The sequence below is a fragment of the Musca autumnalis genome, unplaced genomic scaffold, assembly GCF_047663935.1.
Source record: "Musca autumnalis isolate F117 unplaced genomic scaffold, ASM4766393v1 scaffold_1, whole genome shotgun sequence".
In the NCBI taxonomy this organism is placed as follows: Eukaryota; Metazoa; Arthropoda; class Insecta; order Diptera; family Muscidae; genus Musca; species Musca autumnalis.
In genome coordinates, this window is record NW_027411644.1 from 332,082,785 (window position 1) to 332,109,661 (window position 26,877).

Here is a 26,877-nt window from a genome sequence, read left to right on the forward strand (position 1 = left end):
AAATTCAATCAAAAGAACATTGACGTACGAGAATGTACGTACATAAATAAATATTTATGAATACCTACAGTGCGCTGTACACTTTTCAAGAAATGAAACAAAAATCCCAAATCAATTCATTATGACATTCATGTTGTTGTTGAGTATGTGTGTTTGGAGATGTTAATAAAACACTACAATTGGGTTTGGAAACATTCACATATACACGTACAAATGCGCTCTTATTCACTCGCTTAAACCTACATATGTATGTACATAAACTAATATCTAATATCAGAGGCACACATGGACATATCGAAGCCAATTTATGCACTCCCCTCAACGAACATTTAAATCTCAAAGGTGTGTAAAAAATGATTGCAATGAATATTCTACACAGATACCCCCTATTTGTACATGTTTTAATACTAACACACACACACACACATACAAACGTATGATATGTGAACAAGAAAATAAAATAAGCGCCAGCATTTCAAATGAAATACGATATGGTGGAACCGACTTCATATTGTATTCGAATGATTTACAGGTATTGAAAATCAGAGACACTCACACCTCATATGTAAAGTAATTCTCTTTCGCGCTTTGCGCTATTGCGTACCCACCTTCAGAAGTGTATGAAATATTTATTTTTCTTTATTGTTGTTGTTCATTTTTTTACAAATTCAATACTGATTTCTCCTGGTTTCGTTACAGAAAATCATTCCAACATTTGTAAAGACTCCAATATTACATTGCCACTTTGGGGAGCTGAGCTGTACACATTTCGACAACAATATCAAATATGTGTATATGATACGTAAAGAAGTTAACGGTATACGTAAGTATTGAATATGTTTTTATTCTGTTTGTGTAAGTTTGCAATTTTTGACACGTTGTTATCAAAGGGAGACATTTGTAGCACGTTTAAAGGGGAAATGATATTGAATATTTCTCACAACAGAAGACATTATTTCTATAATTTTCAGCATATTTACGTAATGAAATTGTATTGCGGTCATATGTTTGTTTATTTGTAAGAACTTACCTTGTTTAAGTTGCGTACCCGGTACGTATGATGGTTAAACAAACAACATGTTAATGTTGATCATACGCAAACATGGATGTTCGTAGACATCTGCAGTGCAGAGATGCCAGATAAGTTTGGTCGAAAGTCGTCAAAATATTACAGTCGAACCTCGATTATCCGGGAATCGGATACCTCCATTATCTGCGACAGGAAACACAGATTTTTTGTTAATTTTACACCGATATTCCGAGATTATAATTCTTTTGATCAAATTTCAGTGGACCAAATTATTTTAGAACTGTTTTAGTGCCATTATTACATTTTTTCTTTTTGCTAAAGGTTACATTTTAAAAAGCAAAATAGAGAAACTTGGAGGTTTTAAAATATAAATTTCACATTAAGCAAACATTAATACAAATCAAAGGTCATTAATGTTCACCTTTAATCTTATGATAACCAGAAAGCTATACACCTGTTCGTTAAATCCAAAAAATATAAAAAGGAAAGTTGTAGTAATGGGAGTTAATCTTTTGAACTCCATTTTAAGTTCATAATTATTCTTATTTGCAAATATTCGCAATAACACATATTTTTTGATGTTGTCCAAATTACCGAGTAATAACAAAAATATATAATTTTGTATGTTTATATCATTATTAATAATGGACTTTTACTAGATGATGACCTGACGTATAAGGAAAACAAATTCATAGTAAGCAAACATCACGGGTTGCGACCATTTTTAGACCGGGAGCAGCTTCCCTGGATATAATTCTTATATTACTCCAATTTAGTTTTTTATGGTTATAAACTTCGAAACCCTGTACATACATACACATATTCAGGGCAGTATTGAATAAAAATTCAGTGCGGAATTTGTTCCGTTTCCCCAATTCCATAATTTTTAATCTCCAAATTTATGTCCAAAAAGGGGAAATTTTTGTCGATTCGGCTAGAATATTACTTAATTAAGCGATCCTACCATTTCTGAACGTTTTAAAATATTGATTTTTAATAGAATTTCACTTTTCAAAATTATTTTCCGTGCGGACAATTCCGAGGGAATTATGATTGCCTTGATTGATTTCCCTTGTCCATGGGACATGAGACTCTTATGGCTCGCGATAGAACTTCAGAATTCAAATACAGTCATATCATTATGGGGAATATTTAGCCATTTGGTTAAATAATAAAACGTGCAGTAATGAAAAGATACTGAGAGGCTTCTTGGCATCCATTATGATCATATTGTGATCATTGAAAGCACTCCTGTAGCTTCACTCAAGAAGGGAACACCGATTTGGACCTTTCTTCTTCTTTTTCTATATTTGACAATCCGAATTCGGGTGTTAGCGATCATACAATTACGTGTTACATTGTTAGTAATTGAGTCAGCATGTATATTAGGGTGGTCAAAAAACGATAAATTCATTTTTTTGAAACGCTTACCCTCTAAATTTCTTCAATTTCCTATAAAAACCTTGTACATGACAATTTGTGGCGATCGGTTAACGTCAACCCATGCCACCCGCGCTATCTTTGTTTCCATAGTAATTTGTATGGGACCAAAGGTGAATTTTCACGAAAATGCTCTAAAGGTTGTATTTATGGATTATGAAAAACATTACAATTTCAATGTTGTGGCTAAAACGATTTTTACAAACAATGACCATGATCGGATAACCATAACCCGTGCCCCGCGACCTATCCTTTGTAGGGGAAACCTATAATTGGCCAAATATGCAATTAGGAGCATCTGACCTGATTGTCATAAATTTTTGTAGGGCTCGTTTTTTAGCTACGGGGTTTTTTATGATATAACTACAGGGGATACAGTACAATTGACAATCTTAACAGAAACAACTCTACTTATTATTGCAATAAAATGAGAACGATATACCTATTGGTTTTTTTAGTAAATAAAGTAATAGGCCTCAATTTTAAATTCCATGTGTGGAATGTGTTATTATGATTTTAATTTATTCTTTTCAGCTTTTTATTCGGATATAAATGAATGCTTTGCTGAGATGCCACAATACTTTGTATTTGGAACTGTAAGAGGAGAATTAATTAAGTCAATGAGCCAAGATGTTGAAATGGTAAGATACATACTTATACATCGCTAAACTGTAATATGTATATACATACATTCGTACCTTTAAAAGTGCAATCCAAACACAATAACGAGTTCATAGAGATAATGAATAAGTAATATATAATTACTCTATAATGAAAATCACGTTTGGAATTGCATTGATTTTGTTATATTACACTCACCAGGCGAGGTATCAAATTGACAAACAAAGAATATATCGTCTGCTCCGTCGGAAAAGGTCGTAAGTCCACTTTTTTTGGAAATCGCGTTTTTGTTACAGGATGATAGTACAAGTCAAAACACGTCGTATGATACAAAGAAAATGGTAGTATGTCGCGTTTTTCTATATGTTTTGCCCTTGTCGGAAAAGGTCGTAAGTCCACAAAACGTACAAATTTGAGAACGAAAAGGTCGTAAGTCCCCAGAAAAATGTATACTTTAAAATCATACTACAGCGAATGTAGTTCAGATATAATGTTTAACGTCATCCATGGTTGGGGTACAATGTAAAGAACTAGCCTACACCTTTGGATGATTATCGGATGATATTTGGCGGAGCCTGTGGACCAAACTTTTGAACAAAAATGTGATAATTACTTTATTGTAACGAAAATTTACATTTGAAATCTATTTTCCCCTATAAGCGAACTGATGAACTTCTGGCCTTTTCATTGATACAAATTGGGATGCTGTATGTGTTCAAATACCTGATATATTGACAAATTTGTAAAAAATCAAAATTTTTACTGTTTTTACTGTCGTATATTTTACTTAACTTTATCAACTGGTAATTTGTGGTTTCTCTAGGGACATTTATTAACATAACGAGATTAGTTTGTATTCTGAATTCAATAAAGTAATACCTTTTAACGGACGGGCAAGTGCAATGTTTATATTATTAAATGATTCTAAACTAATAACTGATTGAAATGTTATTAAACTAAGATGACATCATGGTTTTTGTTAACAAAGAGCAGTATGAATTTGGAATGGAATTAGACGTTGTGGTCATGGGTCTAGTTTCCTATGGTTTTCACGCTGATTCTGAAAGCTCTGATGATAAACTTCCTAAACGCAGGAAGACATTACATGCCGAAGATTCTACATGGTTTGCAGACAAAAACAAAAGATGCAGGGTGTTGGGACAGAAATACTTGGGAAGACAAAAAAAGACACTATTTGGGATTACAATGTAGCTAAGAAACCACGTCCATTAACGGAATTAATCATGAAATTTAATTGAAGGAAAAGGTTGTAAGGCAAAAATACAAGGTCGTAGGTACAACGTGTCATGTTTTATATTTAATGTTACCCTTTCCTATGTCAATTAGTCCCAATTTATATTAGGCGAGTTTACTTGCGGCAATTGTCAGTTTGTGGGTGAGAGAGGGTGTTGAGAGGCAAAGGGTTACCATATACCTCACCTCTCTCTCCTTCAAACTGACAATTGCCGCAAGTAAACTCGCCTAATGTAAATTGGGACTTATATTTTTTTGCATCCGAAATTCAAAAAAATACAAAGCCTATTTTAACCTCTGTTGTTCCTTGTATATTCTCTGAAATTTAAAAAAAAATCTGTTCAGACGTTTTTGAGTCTATGCGGAACATACACAAAAGTTTTGGTCCATTAAAACCGCTAATAATTATCTCGTCACCATGTTAAATTGCAAGCTTATTCTTTGTCTTAAACTCAAATCACTCTTAAAATTTCGCTCCGATCGGAATAGTACTGCGATCTACAGAACAGCTTTAAAGTCGGGTAAAAATTGCGGGTTTGGTCCATTTCACACCTTTCGATCATAACCAACATCTAATAGGGTCACTTCTGGCAGGAACCCGACCTCTCCACAAAATTTCGTGACGATCGGTCCAAAATTGAGGCCTGGAGTTTTATTACAATTGTTAATAGATGGACGGACACACATAGCTAGATCGCGTTATCTCGTCAACATATGAAAAAATGGCAAGGGGAGGGGGTCTACGACGAATACATCGCGATGTTACACGAATATTGGACAAAACAAACTTATAATACCCTTTCCACATTGTTTTGTAAAGTATAAATATTTTATTTTAAAAACGTCCGTAAATTGTAGGAAAAGGTCGTAAGTCCCTACAAAAATACAAAACTGTACAAGGAAAAGGTCGTAAGTCCAAAGACATCCAATTATCTCCCAAACGCGACGGAATTTTATCAAACAAAGTACAGGTATTGAAGCGGAATAAATAAACGAAGAATACTGTCTTTACCACCATAATAAAATCTCTAATACAGAAAGCGCTGGAATGTTTTTTCTTCCTCCTGAAAAATTTATTGAGAGGGACTTACGACCTTTTCCGACGGAGCAGACGATATCCTTAGCTCAAAGAAATCGCATTGAGTTCTACATTAAAAATTATTAATTAAAAACCTTATCATTAATAACCTTATCATAGTGAAAATTATACTTGAAGGAAGCTTATTCATTTTTAGGATAACACTGTGTGTAAATTTTTGCGTCATGTTTTATTAAACATATACTGACACTGAAGTGAGATAGAAGAACAAAAAAGAGTAGACACGCGTCCCTCGGGTTTTTTTTTCCTGTCTCATCAACTTTCGCAGTTATAAGCCTACAAAGGTTTAAGACCTTTATGTCAAAAGGGATCATTTTGTCAATGACATATCTTCCAAACCGTTAAACGATTTGACTTACTCTCAGAACAAAAAATGGTGAACACATAAAATCTATCAAACTTCATGGGCAGGGCAACAGTCATATGTTTCTTCTAAGCGCTCGTAAAATATATCTTTGGTCTGTTCGTCCTTTTCTTCAGTGGGAGCATGAGCGCAAATAAAGCTGATGTTGAAGAATTTAGCTTTTATTCGAATTGCAGCAAGTCTTTCATTCACTGGGGTGAAGCTGGATACCAGATGTTTTAGTCTCCGACTAACTACGAATCCGCAACCAAACTCATGCTTTACATCATGGCAGCTATAATACAGTGCGTCACCTTTAGGTGTTGTTGTGACGCCTTTCCCAATCCATCGTATTTCCTGTATGGCAATAATATCGACCTTGTACTTTTCTAGTACGTCTGCCAATGCGAAGACTGCACCTTCTCTATAAAGAGTGCGAACATTCCAGGTGCAGATTCGCAGAACATGGTCCTTAAAACGTTTGCGGGGTTCGTCAACTTTAGAGGGGTTTGTTTTTCTTTTCTTTCGTTTTTTCATAGTCGGATGTTTTTTTTCTAGGGGAGGGTTACTAACCCGACGCCCAAACCCAAGTTTTTAACGTTCTTATGGGTGAAAGCGCGGCACATGTTAGCTCACTAGCTTTAACTGGTGTTAAAGGCAGTTCCCCAGGTGACACCACGGGGAGGTCAGTGTCCACTTGAGATGAAAGAGGGACCAAGATAAATCCTGGGCTTTGCCATGTTAAAGCCGGTCAAGACCGTTGCTTGGTATCATTCATCCCCTACGTCACCCAATTACCCAAATTATAAGCATTTTAATTTTTCCGACTTTTGTCGGTACCTCAAAAATGAGTTAGAGATTGTACTACTGAGTAGGGAAATTGATTTGTTTGTGAATTTGAGCTTAAAGCGTCATTTTGGGAATGTACATATGTATTAAAATGTTGTTTATTGAAATCTTAGGTACTTTTTTGTAGTTGACTGTATTCGTAAATTCTGTAGAACAAAAATGTAAATTGAAATAACATCTTGACGAATATGTCCTAGAAGATGAAGTTTATGTGTTCAAAATGCTACAAATTTGCCTCTGCGATTAATTCAAACTTCCTAACGGTTTGGAAGATGACATGATGAAAAATGATAGCATTTGCTATCAAAGTCTCAAGTCCATATAGGCCTATAACCGCGAAAGTTGATGAGATAGGAAAAACGGCGAGACGCGTGTCTTCCTTTTTTGGTCTTCTAACACACTGCGGCGTCAGAATATGGTTAATAATTTTCGTGTTGCACAGTGTAATCTTTATTTAACTTATCCAAAAATAAAAAAGAAAATTTTCGTCACATTCCGTACTAAAAATAGTTATAAAATATTAATTAATTAAATGTGTTTTTGTTTACAACGCTGTGTATGTTTCCTGCAAATATCCATTAACTTTCTCTGCTAACTAAGGCAGTTATTCACATTAAATTACAAATGTATCGATTGACAACCCAGTTCGTCTCTTAAATGATTGTCATTATGGGTTACTTAGCATTAAACACTGTTTTGTGAGAATGATGTTGGCAGTTTAGCTAATCCCTTGCGAGCCACATTTACACCAATATAGTAATGCAGTGAGGATAGATTGTAATTAATTTCCCACTCCTAAACCCACCTAAAGGCATCCAGGATAGTGTGAACATTATGAACCATCTATCAAAATGCCGCAAGGGTATTTCGTTTCATCACTTGAGCAAATATTTTAGAATTGTTCCAACCCAAAAAAAAATTAAAAATGAGCACACCACAAATAACAAAGAAACGGCATCGGTAACAGATGTTTGAAAACCTGTTAATGTAATTCATTGTTCTGCTGTCATTTTTTGGTTAGCTGGAGTATTCCATTAGATTATATAAATAAATATGTATTTTTCCGTTTTATAGTGGTTAAGGAAAAAGAGGGAAGTGTGAAGTATGTGCTAATAAAATAGAACAAAAAAAAACTAGAAAAAATATTTAAAAACTCTCTAGAATTTCTGTTTTTGCAGATCTTTAAAAAGTCAATTGAATTTCAATTTCGCGAACCAAAATTAATTGAAGGCAAACACTTGGAAAATTACGAATCCCAAAAACCCGGAGAGGTTGGTGCGGCGACAACTGAAATAACAGATACCGCACCCGGTTTATTAGAACTGGCCAAACCATCGGAATTTCGTTTAAAAGCTCTTAAACAAAAGAGGTATGTACAACATAAATTTTGTTAACAAAAATGAGCGGTAAACGGAAATTACTCTTAAAGATGGGCACTTATTATCGCATACAAAGCCCACATTTACTTTGGTTGTATGTGTGGGTTTTTTACGCAATTTTTGGGGGTTTGTTTGTGTGTTTTTCGTTTTATTTTTAAATATTTGCTCGCCCGCTTCTTTGCTCGTTTCTCTACATTGTTTATCAATATTTTTCATATTGTTTTCTTTTTATTGTTAACAAAAAAATCTGTAGGTATCCCAGCGAAAAATTTGTAGCAATGTTTCTATTATATGTTGTTTGAACTGTGAAACATCCATACTTATCTGAATAAATTTTACCCAATAACATCCCCCGAAGGAACTAGACTTTTTTCACGTCAATGAGCGCACACGATTCTTATTAGTTCAATGTTATAATATATATGTTTTAACCACAAGTCCGAAATGCGTATCTAGCAAAACCACTTTTACATGACTGAAAAATACACATGAAGCGTAAGCCAATATTACACCGAGAAGTTTTCCCAAACCCTAATTGTGAACGAAAAAATATAGAAACGATTAAGGTGAAACATATGATCTGAAGGAACTGTATGGAACTGAGGAAATAACTTCATAAATTTTAAAATTTAAACATACAATTTGAAAACAACAAATCTGCGATTAAACTAGATTACTGTATAATTAAGAAGAAATTCAAAAACTAGCTCCTTTTGAGAAAAGAAAAAAAGGAAAGCCAGACCTTTCAGTGAACTAGATTGCCCAACAGAAATGAATTAGTCTTTCGCCACTTTTGTCGCTGGTCTATAAAGCACCAAACCAAACGCCAGCCTTTCTTTGTTTCATACAAATACCATGGTCTTTGGTCGGTTTGTTATGTATGATGTATAAATTACAATAAACCATCTGATAACAGAGAAAGTTGCTACTCGGCTATGCTTTTTTGTGTTGAATATCCCTTCCAATTTTTTTCTGGTCTTCAACATTTTTAATCGGATTTTTTGCTACTCTTTTGCAATTAAGTTGGTTTTTTGTCTTTCCCCTCAGTTTCCTGGTATTTTCTGGCTCTTTGGCGTTTTTTCGTTTTTCGAACACAAAAATTTCTTTGTGAAATTTAAGTTGTTATGCTCGAATCCTGATGTGATACAAACAAACAAACAAACCAGTGAATGAATTTACGAATGAACGCGCCAACGATCCACGAACGAATATTGTTAGTTGTAACTTGCCCATCCACTCATCATGGACAAAGATTGCAACAATAGAGGCACTTTGGTTGAATCTCATGCAGAAAATATCAATAAATCAAAAGGAATGTGTGTGTGTTGTTAATAATCGAGTATATGTTACTCCTGTTTTAAGAGATTTATTTTCTGTATATCAAGGACATGTTATTACAATCCATTCGCTATGAATTTTTCGGTGTTATTTTAGAAAGAAAAATTCGAAAAAGATTATAAATTTATACAAAATACTGTTAAATGTTGCGTGTAGTTTTGAAAGAAGAAAACATATTTATTGTCAGTATTTTGGTTTAAAAGCCGGTCAAAGTGACGTTCTAGCATCTAGTGACTAGCATCGTCTCAACATATTCCCAAATTTTTGACATTCTATTATTACATATTATTATATTATGTAAATTGTTTTATAAATAATATATCCAAAACAATATCTGTTTTTAAAAGTGTTTAAACAATTTTAGTGTCACCAGTGAAGTGTGAGTTTTTAAAAAATTAATGTTAAATATAACCCTAGATGATATTTTTTTCGTAGTGTTTGTGTTTTTTTACCAATTTTCGTTGATTTTGAATGTCGGAATACTAGGTCAAATTTAGAGTTTTGATGTATACTGAGATCCACACTCAGAGAAAAATTAAACCATACGTGGTCAAACTAACCAAATCCGTTGTCGATAGTGTATCAACACCGTTTGTGGTCGAAATGAACACGCCGTTGTCAATTTGACAACGAGATGGTGTCAACGCTTTCGAGATTTGACAAAGTACCGTGGTCAAAGTGAGAACGATTTTGGTCGCAACATTGAAAATTGAGCATACATGTGCTCATATTGACACCAGTCCTGGTAAAATTCAAAAACAGCCGTGGTAAAAAATAATTGAGCACGCCTGTGCTCGTGTTGACACCATATGGTGTTGACTTTGAATCAACTTTTTCCCTCTGAGCATAGTAGCATTTTATGAATATTTTAATACTATTACACTATTTTGGTTTCTTGTTTTTTCCAAAATTCTTACGGATATTTGTTTAGTATATAATGCAAATAGATATTTAATTTTAGTAGTCAAATTTAGTGTACAATATTTTTTCTTTGACATTATTATTCTCAGTAATATTTTGTAAGGATAATTTTGCATAAACGAAATGGCTAAATAATAATGACTGACTCAAAAACATATGTACCATTTATAGATTTTTGCCCAGGTTTTTCAGAAAATTTACCACTGTGCATTTCCATCGCTTAATTACCGAATATATTCATTCGTTATCGAAGGTTTGGGAAATTGATAATTGTGAAAAATTCAATATTTAACTAGCCTCGGATATGCTCTATTCGATTACAAATGATTATTGTGTTTTTTGTTATAAAATAAAGTCCCAACTAAGTCACACCGATATCATCCGGTTGTTAACTAAACAAATATTACTGAATTCCACTAATGATCAGCATTTTTCATCGCAAATTGCCACCTTAAAGGTTTTATTAATAATAAATATTTCCAGCCGTTTTCTCTATGCGTACTTCAAATTGAAACTAATTTGTAAGTCACTCACTAGTTCGCTCCCATTCGAAATTCTGAGCACTTTAAATTAGCGTTGATTTTGTAATTCTTAAATTGCAATCCTTCGTTTTGATCACTGACGAGGAGTGTAAATGGAAATATTTTTGTTTTCTATCCCATTTCGCTTATCAGCAGGAGCTTTTATTACTTTTGTGTTAATTTGTTGTTTGTCCGCTTTTTTATTTGAAATGTTTTCTTTGCTTCTTATTGCCACAATTTCGTATTCGCCAGTTTTAATTTATAACCCCACAGTTTCGTTTTGTTCGAACAAATGAACATCTGCATACCCTTTCCCTCAATATTCACGAGGACAGAAATGGCAAAACGGCCGACCTTTTTTATGGTCTTGTCGGGGAAAAAATCCCTGTGTCTGCATGTTGCCCAAATCTGATCGGGAGTGTTTGTGTGTAAAGAGTTTCTTTCATTCGCTTGTCTGTCTGTATGTCTGTCCGTCTGTCAACAAATAAACCCTTTTTCTTTACTGATTTAACAATAATTATTATTGGATTGTTTCATGAAAATTGTTTTCGACACAAACAATTACAACGACTGTGTGAATGCCAACGCTACTAACAACTGCTTCCAAATATGGCCAAAACAAAAAAGGAAAATGGAAAAATTAGCTGAAATACGAGCACAGGAAGCCAAGAAGAAGACGCTAAGGAAAATAGGTAACGAAGGTGGGGAATCGTTTGATGGAGGCCACACTAAACCCGATACTCAATTACCTAGTCAAACGAAAACGGAAGATGAAGAAGATGATGAAGACAGTTTGTCTGTGGGATTACAAAAAGACAAAATATCAGGCACGTCATCGGATGAGGATTTAGGTGAGTATGCCGAAATAAAAACAATGTAATATTCTGTAAATCTATACATTGAGAAGCCAATTTGCTTCTTGTTTCATTCGAAACGATATTAATTGCCGTTTGCTTCTGGCTTCTTTAAAGGTAAACATCAAACAGCAAAATGTTTATAGTTTCTTTCAAGTCATTATTGCTTCCTTTATGACGTTGTATATATTATAAATATTTTGAAAATATTGGTTGTCCTAGTGATATAGTATTTCTTTGACTTTCATTAATGTAAATTGCTTCAACGTGAACGTAATTTATCATACTATACCCGTTAGCATTCATACACATAACAAACCTCTGTACAGAACGGAAATCTAATTATCTGAAGTAAAAACAAACAGTTTGTGGTCAGCCCAAATAGGAGAGAAAAGAAAAGGTCAAACAAAAAGAAAGGACACACACACACAAATACACATTTACAACAAAGCAACACACCTTGATAGGCAAAAAAAATCTAGAAAATTAGATTGCGTCAATAAAACGGAAACACAGGAAATTTAGAATTGACAAAAACCATAATTGGCATTAAACATTTCTCTTTTCGGTGTTCATTTGATTTTTCTCCCACTTGTGTTTAACACCCATTAATCGAATCAGAGGAACAGCCGGATGCCAAACTTACCATTGGTGAAAGATGGGAAAGGTTGCTAAAAGAAACCCATGATAAAATAGAATATCGTCGCCAAGAAGCGGAAAATATCAAAGAGAAATTACCACCTCATCAAGAAGCCTTATTTAATCAATTAAAGGATTTCGAACAGGAAGTCGAATGGACTGTCAGCCATATTGTATGGGCATTCAATTTGCCCACATCATACACAGCCCCAGGCCAAGAGGATGTCGAATTCGAAGAGTCCAAAGTACGCATTCCCATTGATCCTAAACAGATTAACCTGATTCCCACCTACACCCAAGACCAACTGGAAGATGTGGTCGAAGGGTGGATGCGTTACATTGAAAAACGTATAAAGGCATTGAAGGAAAAGGTAACATCACTTGAAAAACCATGAAAAAAAGGTTCTCTAATGCTCTGTGTCCTTTTTACATTAAGCCGTTGGATGAATTTACCCCCATGGCAGAATATCGCTTGTGGCATTTTCGTGAAATAGAATTTAATGGCATATTGGAACAATTAAAATCTGATTTTGTTGTAGGCGTATTGGGTAAGTTCAATGCTCAATACAAACACACACACACACATACATGCAAACACTTATAATTTGATTACCTAGAAATACTTAAGGCGAACAACTCAAGAGTTCTTGACCGTTGGGTAGAAACTGTCAACAAAGTTGCTGAGAAATTTCGCTTGGCCAAAGAAAATGCTGACTATATTGGCACAATAACCGATTACTTAGAGGTAGGTACTTAAAAACAAACACAAAAACCCCGTACTCAATCTTCAAGTAACTGACTCCTGAATTTTATCATCTACAGAAAATACGCTCATACGAAAGTTTCAAGATGACGACATTACTTATACCGAACGTTATGGTGGGCTTGCGTCACATATGGACCATGTCAAGTTATTACTGTCATGACGATAAAATGCAGACTCTATTGTGTCAAATTTCCAATGTTTTTACTGAAAAGGTCAAAAACATTGTGTGCTTTGAGAAGATATTTCGGTAAGTAGCAAATTTTCAAAACTGTTAAATACACAAAGTACAACTGAGTTATGGCATATATAGTTAACTTTGTTTTAGGAAAAAAAAGCTACGCTAAACAGTAAATGGTAAATTACACGAATTATGTTTAAGTAATAACGATGCAATTTTTTGTAAATATTACTATTTTAATATTTTACTATTTTATTATGTTCCCTTTATTTTATTGAACCCACGGTGTGATATTATATTCAAAGGTATTCCCAGTCATAATTTGGTTCTCAGTTAAAATAGGAAAGAAGTTATCCTAAGTGTTTAATACCAAGTTTGTTGAGCCTTACGTTTGCAATGTTTAACCATTCCCAGAGAAATATATAAATTTAGGAACATCCCACACATACGTTTTAATGCGCAATGGACAAATAACTATATTTATAATGACAAATACATATGTGGAACATCATTTGAAATCGAGTTTTCCATTTAAAAAAATCCAAATCCAAATTACAAACAATAAAAAATCAAAAAAAAAATTGATGATTTTTGGAACATAGTTAAAGAAAAATTTCACTTCAAATATATTTTAGAAACTAATCTTTGCTGTTGCCAATTTTAACATTTAGAAAAAAATTCAAAAAGAAAACGCGGATGTAGCATATCTCTGGATTAGCTATAGTTTTTATACCCTCAGCCTTTAGGCTATGAAGGGTATATGAGGAAAAGTCAAAATTTTTTAGTTTCCATGAAGCCAAGGTTTGCATTATTATAATACGCGAAATATTGTAGTTTACCAGTAACTATGACCATTGCTGGATTATTTTAGATGTTTTTATACAAAGCTCAAAAATTTAGCAAAAAAAATTAATTTACGTGGTAGTTACGACCGCGTAAAGGAAAAAACATAGGTAAAAACACGTTGAAGCTAAACAGGTTTTTTACATTGCTATTCGATTTCTGATTAAACCATTCAAATGACGGACATCTGTCCAAAATAAAAGTAGGAGAATACAAAATGAAGATTACACTTCTAATGTATCACTTTCCAAAATTTCAACTGCATCCACCTTTTATGGATGCTGACATTTTGAAGCCGGATTTCAGGTGTTTTTTGTATTTTTTATGTAACTGGGATGCGCATTCGGATATTTCGAAAAACCAATTATAGGATTAAAGAACTCGCGATTTCGCATAATCTGATATGTATATTGAGTATGTAGCCCACACAGCAGCAGAGTAATCTACTGCCAAAGGCCAAAATTTAGTGTGATATTTTTTCTAAAAAACCTATTTTTTGGTCACAGTATTTACAATATCGTTTTGAGTGTGCTGGTACCCCGCGATATTTTAGTTTTTCGACGATCCGGATCATATGAATCACAGATCATAAAAATCCATCTACTAGAACGGCGGAAATGGCTACTGCAAAAATTGAAAAATTTGCGAAAAATGTTTTTCAAAATATCGCTGACTAATTCGCGTTTTATGTGGATCGTTTCCATTTCAATGAAGAAAGTGAATCATCACTCGCGTTTGTGCGAAAACAGAGGTTTGAAAAATTTAGTGGCGTGGGAGCTGTATCCGATTTATCCAAAAAATACTGTGTGATGCTACATCCACGGTTCTTGATGGATTTTATTGAAATATGTTTAGATCGATGTATTTTTTCACGGTTGATAGTGAAATCGGATGCGCATAAAAAGTGTATGCACTTTGTGCAAAATATAAGCGTTATACAGTTTGTTGCACACTAAACTGCAGACGATGCTACATCTTAGCGGCCAAAGTAAATCCTGGCAAATGTGTACAAATTAAAAGAGAAGAATTCGCTGTATTGGAAAACCGCATGCGCATCAAGTGATTTTGAGGATTTCGCGATTTACACGCATTTCAAAATGAACATTACCCGATACAATTTTATTTCAAGATTATACCCCATTTAAAGGAACCCAACATTTATTTGAAAGATATCCATATCTTCTGCTAGATGTTAGCGTGTTTTCGAGAAGTGATTAGAATAAAAAATGTGATTTATTGAGTGAAATTTAACTAAAATAGAAGAAAAACTCCAATCTATTTTTCTTACATTTTGTTCAACTAACTCACAAAATAAATTTTAATAAATATTTTCTCTTACAAAAATTTTATAAATTTCCTCAAAAATTTTTTTTTGTTTTCGCTATAATATGAAAACCACTAAACGGATTTGTATAGTTTTGGTTTCATTTGAATCTTCGCGATGTATAGATTACGCACATATTTTTTATATATTTTTCAGAGGCATAATCAGGTTGAATTTTATTAAAACAAGTTGCAAACTACCAATTGTTTGGAATTCTTTCCTAATTTCCGCGAAAATGCACAACTTTTTCACTAATGTTATGGGACCTCAGTAAACATATAGTATGTAGGGAGCCCCTAATTAAGAGAGTTTCTCAATATAATGATTAGAGTCTTTTAAAGATTTTTTTCTTTTTATCAGAATTGAAACCGCCATAACTTTTGCGCGCAACAACCAACATTAGTATCACGAACAGATTTAAGAATGACATTTTTTTTCCCAATCTATGTACCAAAAATCTTTCATGTAGCTTAAAAAATTTTTTTTAATTTTTTTTTTATGGAAAACTAAAAAATTTTGTCTTTTCTTCATATACACTTTCATACGGACAAAATGTGCCTCATCGAAATAATGGTTTTAGACCCCAAGTATGTTTGGACGAAATGTGTTTCAGACAATTTGGAGTCGATTGAGCAATGTCCGTCTGTCTGGCTGGCTCTCGAACGGATGAACCGATTCGGTTCAAATTTTGGCTTTCGTAATATTTTGCTCAAACTTAGTTTAAGTTCGAAGATGAGCTATATCGGTCCACTCCTTCCGGTACCTCCCCCACAAAAGTGCGGAAATGTTCGGAAAATTTGTGCGCACGATAACTCTTGAAGGGAGTAACCGATTTGGTCCATACTTTGCCCATCGTGGAGCGTGTACCAGACTTAGATCAGGTTTTAATATGGACTCAATCGGTCCACTCCGTCGGGTACCTCCCACACAAAAATTTGGAAAAGTTCAGTTTAGGACCATCTCTCGAATCGCTTTGATTTTTGCTTTAGCTACTTGTATTCACTGCCCTCCATACGACGGTATAAGTTTCATCAGGGGTAAGTCCATACTTCCTGAGAAAATAGCCTGAAAGTTGCAAAAAACCCCTATGACACCGTGTGAGGAGGTTGGAGGGCAAAATAACTCTCGAACAGGTCTGCCGATTCGGTCCAAAGTTTGGCCTTAGTAATATTTTGTCCAAACATAGTTTAAGTTCGAAGATAAGCCATATCGGTCCACCCCTTCAGGTACCTCCCCCACAAAAGTTCAAAAATATTCGCAAAAATTGTGCGTACGATAACTCTCGAAGAGAGTGGCCGAATTGGACCATACTTTACACATCCTAATATATCTACCAGATATAGATCAGGTTCAAATATGGACTACATTTGTCCACTCCATCCGGTACCTCCCACACAAAATTTCGGATACATGTTCACTTTAAGACCTGCTTTCGAATCACTTTGATTTTTGTTGAAGCAACTTGCATTCGCTGCCTCAATTGCGATGGTAAAAGTTGTTTCAGGGGCAAGTCCATACTTCTTGAGCAAACAGCCCGAAGGGTGTAAAAACCCCCTATGGCACCATATGTAGTGGCTGGAGATCCACTTCCATAATGGTCAATGTCGATCCATTCCTTTTTGTATCTCCTCCGCAAAACGCTTGATCTTTAATCATAATCACAATTTTTGTCGGTTCAAACGCCCAAAATTTTTAAAACCCCCTAAATACATACGTTTTTTGGGAAAAAAAGTTTCAATATATTCAGGCTGAGGGTATATCTCTGTCGGCAAAGCCGACTGATACTTTTTTACTTGTTAAAAATTTGTTTTCGCACATTTTAAACAGGCGTATCGCTATATTTATTTAAGTAGAATGACACATCCAAACAATTAATTTTACGCGGAATTCCTGGCAATTGAATGACAGATTTAAATAACAAAACAGGTTTTTTAGAAAAAATTCACGCACAAAAATGTTGGCTTAGAGCACAGATTGCTGCTATCCTAGGAAGACTACACACTCGGCTTATGGAAATCGCAAGTACTAGAATCACATAATAAGCTTTTAGACAAATCTAGTTACACGTCCGGTTTAGAGCAAAAATTCAAAAACCACCCGCTGTTTGCTTCGAAATGTCAGCATCCTTTTGACGGGGTTACAGTGAAAAATTGAAAAATTATATATTGGAAACTTAACGTCTGAAGTGTATTGTTTAAGTTTCTCTTTGACCAATGAGCTGTTCATTGGGTTCTAAAGCCAATAATTGGACAATAACAAACAAGACGTTTTTGCTTCAACATATTTTTCTCTCGGTAAATAGTACTAAAACCGTTCATTTTGTTCGAAATACGTTTAAAATTAGTGTTATAATACCCACATATTCAGCGTATGTCAAATTCCTACGTAGTTTCCCATATGTTATATGGCATATAATTTTGTTTTATTTATCTTTTTTAATTAAAAAGTTATTCCGGAAATCTTGTTTCAATGTATCTTTTTTTAAGACACTCATCTAGATATACATACGAGACAGCAACTAATTGTGCAAATCTGTTAAAATGTTGGAAAACAGCATATTTAATGAGTCGCAAATATATCGAAGATTCTGGAGCCGGTTCTCGATGGGAATTCGATCGCAATGCCCTCTTTAATGACGTTGACCATATAACACGAATTAGTCGAGATATTGCGTCCGTCGGTCGTGTTTTTATTCAATATGAAAACCTTTTTGGTAATCGCCTAAAATGTCTGATTACCGACCCAACATTAGTCGATGGTCTGATGCGCAAGGTATACCGTTTGCTCGATGAGATGTTGACAAGTGTGGATTATGATATTTTTCGTCCGGGCAATTGGGAAAATTGGGAACACACTCTCAGCACATTCAACAAACGCTTAGATGTCGTCGAATCGGAGGCAAAACAAGTAATTGAGAAAAGTATTACAATGCTGAGATCATCCGATTTGGGATTAGAGCTGATACGTGACGTCAAATTCTTGGATACTAGAAAAGATTTAAGTGATTTCATATCGACGAAGCATGAACATCTTTTGAGATTCTTTGTGACGGAAATAAATACGGTTGAATGTGAGTTTATGGTAAGTACGTAAAGTATTCGGATTTAAGAAAATGTTTTATTTAAAGCATTTAGCAAAACAAAACCGTACAATATAAATATTATTTTGAAGATATCCAGATAAATCTACACATCCAACTGGTGCTTAAACAGCCCATCAGATATATTAGATGTTATTTGTTGTTTACCCACCACATCTCTGGTGTTCAAAATCGACCTAGTGTCTGAATGAAGAGTTCAATGCCAATACAATGTTAAGCTTCTTTTTTTCTACACCAATTGTACTATGTCTTTTAGCTTGCAAGATTTAAAAAATGAATCGCTAAAACGTCAATGATATTTTCTGTTCGTATTAAAAAGGGTCATTGGGACATTCGGACTTGTGAAAATTTTTGAATTTATATTATTATTCGAAGATTCGACTTGAATTAAGAGGAGATATTGAACGATATTGAACATTCTCCAACGGACTCTAGAACTGTAATTTATCATACTTCTTCCTTAAATATCAACATTATGCAAAAAAGGAACATTTTTCTATTGAATAATCAAAAAATATTTTAAAATTCACAAAAGTAACCGATTCCAGCGGTTAATTGAAGTAGGTGCCTTGAATTTAGGAACAAAAAATCATAATGTAACTAAAAAAATATACGTTTAGGATAATATTTGATTTTAACTTCATATTATAGTGTGGTATATCTATGGTAAAAAGAATTTAAGTTAAACATGACAACATATTTAGTTTGTCACTACGTTTGCAACTACTCGAAACAATCATTGTAGACCCCACAAACTATATATATTCTTGATCAGCGTGCAATTCTACATCGATATAGCCATGTCCGTCCGTCTGTCCGTATGTGGAAATCACTCTAGCGTCCGAACGGATTGACGTAGGTGGATGAAATTTTGGGAAAATCTATTATATGTACGTAGGACTTTTGGTATTGAAAGCGGGCTATGTAGGTCCACGCTTTCGTATAGCCCCCATACAAAATGACGCGTGACGCGTCGTCGTTTTAAGGAATTTTTAAGATATTTGACCCATTTAACCACCGAATTGGTTGTAATTTGGTATTTTGTGTCTCCAGAGACCAAAAAACATTCCTACCAAAGTTGGTTTATATAGGTCCACGTTTTGGTATAGCCCCCATATAACGCCCCATATAAAGTACGCGTCATTTTAATATATTTTGAATGTATTATGGCCCCAGCACATACGGTCCGTTGTGCGTCGCGCCACGCCTTAAAAACAACAACCACATGAAAAAAAGTGTAAGTGATGCCAAGTTTGTTGTTGAAGTTTTCAAGTGGTTGTTGTAACGCGACGCTAAACGCGCCGTATGTGCAGAGGCCTTTAGTCCCATTTGACAACAGAATCGGTTGTAACTTTGTATTTTGTGTTTCCAGAGGCTAAGAAACATTTCTACCATAAAACGTTTATATAGGTCCACATTTTGATATAGCCCCATAGGACGATATCTCCCGATTTTCGTTATTTTGAAGGTTTTGGCCTCATTATCACACCGAGATGGCTGAAATTTGGTATTTAGTGTTCGTTGGGGGTATGAAACTTTCCCCCAGAAATTTGTAGGTATAGGTCCACGCCATCACATAGCCCCCATAGAACGGTACCTTCCGATTTTCGGTATTTTGAAGGTTGTGGCCACATTAATCCACCGAAATGACTGAAAATTGTGGTGGAGGGTATAAAAAGTTCGGCTCGACCGAACTTAACACTTTTCTTACTTGTTTTCGTTAAAATCGAGATTTTTATTTTGACAGCTCAAATTTTTTTTTTAAAAATATTTTTTTTTAATTCTGTTTTATTAGGTTCCTAAAACGCTTACAAAAATATACTATGATCGGCCCATCCGTTTTCGAGCTATCATTGGCTCCGCAAAACGCTTTTACAAAAAGATGGTTTCGCGGATAGCCATTTACCTCAAGAATATGCACTATTTTTCAACAACAAAAATTCCAAAGGTATTATAAGACGTGTTCTTTGAGATGCAAGAAAGTATATTTTCACCGAGTCTTAGTCCCAATTTACATTAGGCGAGTTTACTTGCGGCAGTTATCAGTTTGATGGAGAGAGGTGAGGTATATGATAACCCTTTGCCTCTCAACACCCTCTCTCACCCACAAACTGACAATTGCCGCAAGTAAACTCGCCTAATGTAAATTGGGACTTTGCAAATTCCAATCTGTTACTATTAAATCGGGGTCACATTCTACAAGTCTGGGAAAATGTAATACCTGGTTCATAATAGGCAAAACTTCGTTTGAGGTTACCTTATATGGAGTTATTGTATTTAGTAGTTTAAGAGTCATTATTACATCCTTTCTTTTACTATTAGATGGACTTGAAAACGCAAAATAAAACAATTTCCATGCATTAATAGTGTAATTTTCACACTAAACGTTAATACAAAGAAGGTCCTCATTCAATTTTAATCATTACTTTCAACTTTAAATTAGCCGAAACGATATACATCTGTACGCAAAATCCAAACTATAACAAAAGAAGAGTTGTAATAAAGGGGGGTATTTGGGTCACTTTTATAGTCTATTCTCTTATTATTTTGATCTAGTAATTTAAATAGCAAATTTTATTTCAAACTTTTCATTTTCTGTTAAGTAAGAGTGCATAAATGTAATTGTCTGCTTTTGTGCCTACAAATATTTATGAACTTTCGAGCTGGTACGATTTATTTTTGTAGTCAATGTCAATATATTGATGCTCTTTTTATTTTTTTATTTATCTATATTTTTTATAAAAAAACAATTTGAGTTGACACTCGGATATAAATAGGATAAACCTGAACTATCTGCTTGAAATTCATTCTTAAGGTTGTTAATTATAGGTAAAATATATGCCAAAAATAGAAAATACCCTCTAGCTTGGCATGATTCCGTTGCCACCAAATTATTATGAACTTTTTTTATGAACACAATGCATGAATCTTTACCAAATACTTAAGTATCATGAAAAATATATTTCAAAACCCGGGTATCCCGGGTGGACCTTCTTGGCATTAAGTTTTAATGTGAAAATTATATTTGCAATGCCACCAAATTGCTTTATTTTACGTTTTCAAATCCATCCAATAGTAAAAGTAAGCATGTAATGATACCCCAAAGACTAATATTTGATATTTTATAAAATATTGTTTAAAATTATTAGCATGAAAACGGCCCAAAATAGATTTGGGCCGCCAATCGGCCCAAAATTAAAAATTATTTTTTATTCGGCCCAAATTTGGGCCGAAATGCCCAAAACGGCAACACTGCTCCGTTTGCTATTATACCATGCACACATATCTTTATTATAAACCAGCATTCCGCAGCTGCGAGAGCTCTGTTGTTACTCTCTTGACAAAAAATTCTCTCCACCCATAAAAAATATGTTGGTACCCAAACATATAAAATTGAGATATGTTACAAAATGTTGCAAACATATATTTGTTTGGACACAAACAAATTATGTTTGGATCCAAACATATATTTGTTTGCAATCAGTCCTAAACAAATATTTGTTTGGATCCAAACATATTTCTAACACATATTTTTCTGCGTGTACGAAACAAATTGGGGATCAAGGGGTTAACTATTAAATCGCAAAAATTACATCCAAGCCCACTGTGCAAAAATGTTTTTTTATTAGATAGCTGATAAAGACCTAAAAAATACAAAACATTTGAACCAATATTATTAAAGATGTTATGAGTATGTATTTGCAATAGTGTATACAGAATACGATTTCTCTGGAACCTTTAGTCAAAAAATCTGAAAATATACAAAAATGTTATGGTGATGAGCAGCATCACCACAGCAAAAAATGAAGAAAATCAAAAACCTAATTTTGAAAAAAATGTCCGATTTCATTCAGAAATCCCTATATATTCACAATTCTGCCACAAAACTGAATGAGACAGTCATAAAATTAATAAGTTGCGTCAAATGAAAATAAATAAAAATAAGTATGTATGTATCTCTGGGCTAGGATCGACAGAAAATATTACTGACGTCTTAGCGGACCATTTTTTAATCGTTCAAGCTAAATGTCTTCGTTTACATTATACACGTCTTTATAATGAAGGGAGAGGGAAAAGGGTAGAACAAAATGCGAGTGTCTTGAAAATTGCAACTTATAAAAATGTGTTAATTAGGCAATGAAATAAAGGGAAATCAAAACATTTTTCGCAATCGCGCCATATTTGTTTAAATTCCCGAAACTCCTCTTAACCTCATTAATACGCTGTTTATTTCGAATTTCAGACTTTAACAAACTTAATGATTAATTTTTAGTCGATTTCTGCATTCCTTACAAATCCTTTATCATCAAAAGATTAAATCGCACCTACAATATAAATAAACAAAAAAAAAAACCAAAAAAAATCCAAATATTTGTGTCATTGTGTACCGAATTCGGCATGCTTTGTAATAACATTTTTTAAATTGTTATATATTCAAACCGTTTTATCCGCGCCCCAAAAATATCTATTGTATCGATTTTATTACTTTTTAAAACAATATTTCACTCTTTGCAATATACAATTTGCATACGAATTCGACACAAGCACACATTGAATTGGTATATGCATTGGTATATGTATATGAATTTGTTATATGTATGTAGAGTAGATGAATAACTTGGCATAACCTTGATTTGTTTTACTACATCCATTGTTTTTACATTTTATTTCTTTCTTCCCTCTACTTTTTTAGAATCACAAAAAAGCTCCGCCAATTGGTAAACATCAGCCAGCGAAAATCGGCGCCATACAATGGACGCGATTATTGAGCGCCAAACTGAAAATATCCGTATTGGCATTTAAACGGGTAAGTAATCTGGGCTAACACCGTACTTTTCAGTGCCAATATCACTCCCCTATGCAGCAAATCCCGTTCGCCGCACATGAATGATTTCATTGTTTGGTTCATTCTCGCGGTGGCGTGGTACATTTCTGAATGGTCAAATGGCACGACCACCAATGACTGCTGGTTGACTGAGTGACTGAACATCAGCGGCACGGCTCCATTCCCATCACAGCAGTGAGTGCCAAACAATGATGACGATGACAACAACAACAGCGGCAATATTTACTGAGCCTTTCACGGCATCCTCAATTTTATGCATTTATTACAATTTTTCGCTTTTTCAATAAACAAACAATTCTACGTTTTGATGCAATTTGCGTTTTATGGCAACAAACAAAACAAAAAAACGCTGCCGCACGCCGTAGTGTTGGTGTTAGTGGTGGATGATAGAAAGAGCATGGAACTGCATTCACAATAAATTCAAACAGTGTAAGGCCAGGATTTCTGCTCACATTGGACATGTTAACTTTACTAATGCATTAACTTGTCTAAGCAGTATTAACTTGTCTCAGTCTTTTCAGCGTGGAAAGTAGATGAAAATAATCAAATCAAATAATAATAAAACAAATTCTACAAAAATTGAAAACATTCCGAAATTTCCACCCATTGCACTATAGGTAATTTGCCCTGTTTTTGAGACAAAAATTAATAACAGCGGAATTAAACAATTTTTTAACTTTTTAAATTATTTATGTGTAAAAGTGAGATAAAACAAAGATTTTTACAGATAAATTCGGATATAAGGAACAACGGTTATAAGCAACTACGTATATAACGAACAAAGCTATTTTTTCCAATGCCATTTTCATTCGTTTTCTTATACACAACAAACTGATGAAAACGATCACGGTAGTAAGTAACACAAATTTTGTCCCCGCGAGTAGGTTTTCCAACGAATTGTTACTACAGTTTCGTATATTTTTTGAATATACGTTAATAAAGACGAGTTTAGTACTCCTTTAAACCGTACCAATGATTAATATGTAATAGAGAGATAAAATAAAGCTTACTACTGTCGCACTGTTTATAGAAAACCACGGATATACCGAACAATTTGTCGCCATTACTTATTTTACTTGCAATAAAATTGTAAACAACAATATTTTTTACATTTTTTGTTTATTTCCTCAAACCAAACTTCCACAATTTTAACACTTTTTATTGAGAAGTAACCTAATAAAATCTCATAAATATCAAAAAACGGGTAAAATCGGGTTTTGAAACCTAATAATACCAATGCAGAAGACTTTCAGTATTGTGTTCTAGGTGGCAAAATCACGGCCAAACACGGCCAATTTAGTATAAGTCTATATGAAGTGAGTTAAAGAAAAATAAAATATTTATTTCTGACTTTCTGTGTTTTTTGGTGGCTACCCAAAATGTTTAAGCTATATTATATATGAAATAAATTCCTCTCGCAATTGCCAATCTATCCCATTTTACATATATTTATATTTGGTTTATTTTTCCGCGGTTTTAAGTACATTGAAATATGCCTTACAATATATATTTTTTTAGTTCTTCTTCGAAATTCTCACTTTGACTGCAATTTAAACCGCGATAATGACGCTATTTTGAAAAATGTCATTCATATTAATAAATTTTGAAATGTTCTTTTTTCAATGCCAACTAAAAAATTATTATTATTAAAAGTTGCAAAATCGACTTTTTGCCTCAAAAACAGGGCAAATTACCTATAGTGCATTGTGCAAATAAAGGGCTGGTAAACACCAACACAATTCACATTGTCATTCCTGTGAACGTATCTATCTCTGTTGCTTTATCTATTCAGCGTTGCAAAGTGATTCCATTATTTTGTTGTGTACACATTTTTTTTATTCAAAAACAATTTAATATTAGTTTAAATTTAAAAATTGTTACGTTCATTGCAACAGAGTGTTTTTTAAAACTGGTGATTTCATTAATTCTACAGTTAAATTGTATGTATACCCTTTTAAAGCAGTTAAAGCTAGCCGAAACCTTATTTCAAAAACGAAGTCCACCGTTAACATCATCTAATCTCAGCTAACCACCAAAAACCCACTAACTACATCTTGCCTGGATATAAGCTCAATGTAGAACAATTAATTGTAAAATCGAAAAAGACAAACATTAATTACGATTTTTCTATAATATTCAATTCATGGGAAAAAACTTTGTAATTCTCTTTCAGATGGAAAACGAACCTAATCTGAAAAATAGCTATTTAAAACGTAGTGCCTTTAAATCATACTTTGAATTGGTGAATAAAATGCACATTTATGAAAATAATCTCTTCGAAAAATATTGCTCTGAAGCTACATACTTGGTGAATGGCGTAATGAGAAAGAATATTTTAAAAATACAAATATTCAAACGTGACACGTGTAAGGCCGTCGTAACATTTCTTTTTTTGAGACGCACAAATGACATTTAGATGTTTTTACAGTAACCTACATATCGGATGCTCTGGAAACTATAAAATTAAAAAAAGGCAAATCTGTGGATGAATCAAATACACCTACAGCCAGTGCCACTGAGTCATTTAGTCATGCAGTTCCAACGGGATTTATTCGCAAGATAACTAAATTCACAGTTATAGCCACGATGCTGCAGTGGCTGATGGGCCGCAAACCTGTCGCAGATGCCCAATTTCTTAAAGCTGTGGAATTTTTGAAACTTATGAAGTCTGGAAAAGTTCGACCAACGGAAAGAGATAAGTTTTGTATACGGCAATGTGAACGTGAGTATAATAATACTAGCTGACCCGGTCCACGTTGTTGGCCCGTTTTTGAGGTCCCGGTATAAACATTTACAACTACAACATTTTTCTAAAACTACAACTTTTTTCTACAACGTATTTCAACCACCAACACACCAACTAATGATGTAGACCACAATTACCAATGTCATGTTTACCAATAATAATATCTGAAATTTCACGTTTTGGTCAAAACAGCTGTGGGGGAGGTCACCCGTGACCGCTATTTCCCGTTATACTATGAGAATTTGCATGGAAAGCTGTTATTTCGATATTTTGAAGAACTTTGGCTGATTTCCCAATCGATTGTTTTGGAATTTTGGTCAAGTGCCATTTCAATTTATCGGAATTTTGCTGAGAAAATTGTGAAGTTGACCGCAATGTCTAACTTATTGAAGCGCTTTTAAAGACACGCGCACTAACATTAAGGATATTATCTGCAATTATACATTTTTGAAAAAAAATTGGGGACCGCGATATTTCACTACCGCGATGACCATTCAGGGTCAGGGCAATAGTTACCATAGAGTTGCAAACAATTTTTAAACAATAGGTTGAAAAATATCTTCGATTTCACGTTTTGTTAAAAAAATTTGTGTGGGAGGTACCCTGGTCACTCCACTGACCACTATTAAAAGTAATTAAAAACCTATTCTCAGACCTACAAACTCCACATACAAAATTTCATCAAATTCGGTCCAGCCGTTTCGGAGGAGTTCAAAGCCGAACACCGTGGCAGGAGAATTTTATATATATATATATAGATATAGATACCAAATAGCATGTGTTCGC

At 34.0% G+C, this 26,877-nt stretch overlaps 1 protein-coding gene across 1 annotated transcript in view; it reads left to right on the forward strand.

Moving 5' to 3' along the window:
- Positions 1–26,877, forward strand: part of Dhc98D (Dynein heavy chain at 89D) — a 202,085-nt gene that overhangs the window by 27,533 nt on the left and 147,675 nt on the right. Inside the window, exons 7-18 of the mRNA XM_073962972.1 lie at positions 700–823; positions 3,005–3,111; positions 7,815–8,005; positions 11,423–11,646; positions 12,271–12,659; positions 12,725–12,836; positions 12,906–13,033; positions 13,111–13,301; positions 17,886–18,480; positions 23,193–23,306; positions 25,519–25,711; positions 25,774–26,067. Of these exons, the coding sequence (XP_073819073.1) occupies positions 700–823; positions 3,005–3,111; positions 7,815–8,005; positions 11,423–11,646; positions 12,271–12,659; positions 12,725–12,836; positions 12,906–13,033; positions 13,111–13,301; positions 17,886–18,480; positions 23,193–23,306; positions 25,519–25,711; positions 25,774–26,067 (2,662 nt within the window). The remainder of the gene's footprint in view (positions 1–699; positions 824–3,004; positions 3,112–7,814; positions 8,006–11,422; positions 11,647–12,270; positions 12,660–12,724; positions 12,837–12,905; positions 13,034–13,110; positions 13,302–17,885; positions 18,481–23,192; positions 23,307–25,518; positions 25,712–25,773; positions 26,068–26,877) is intronic.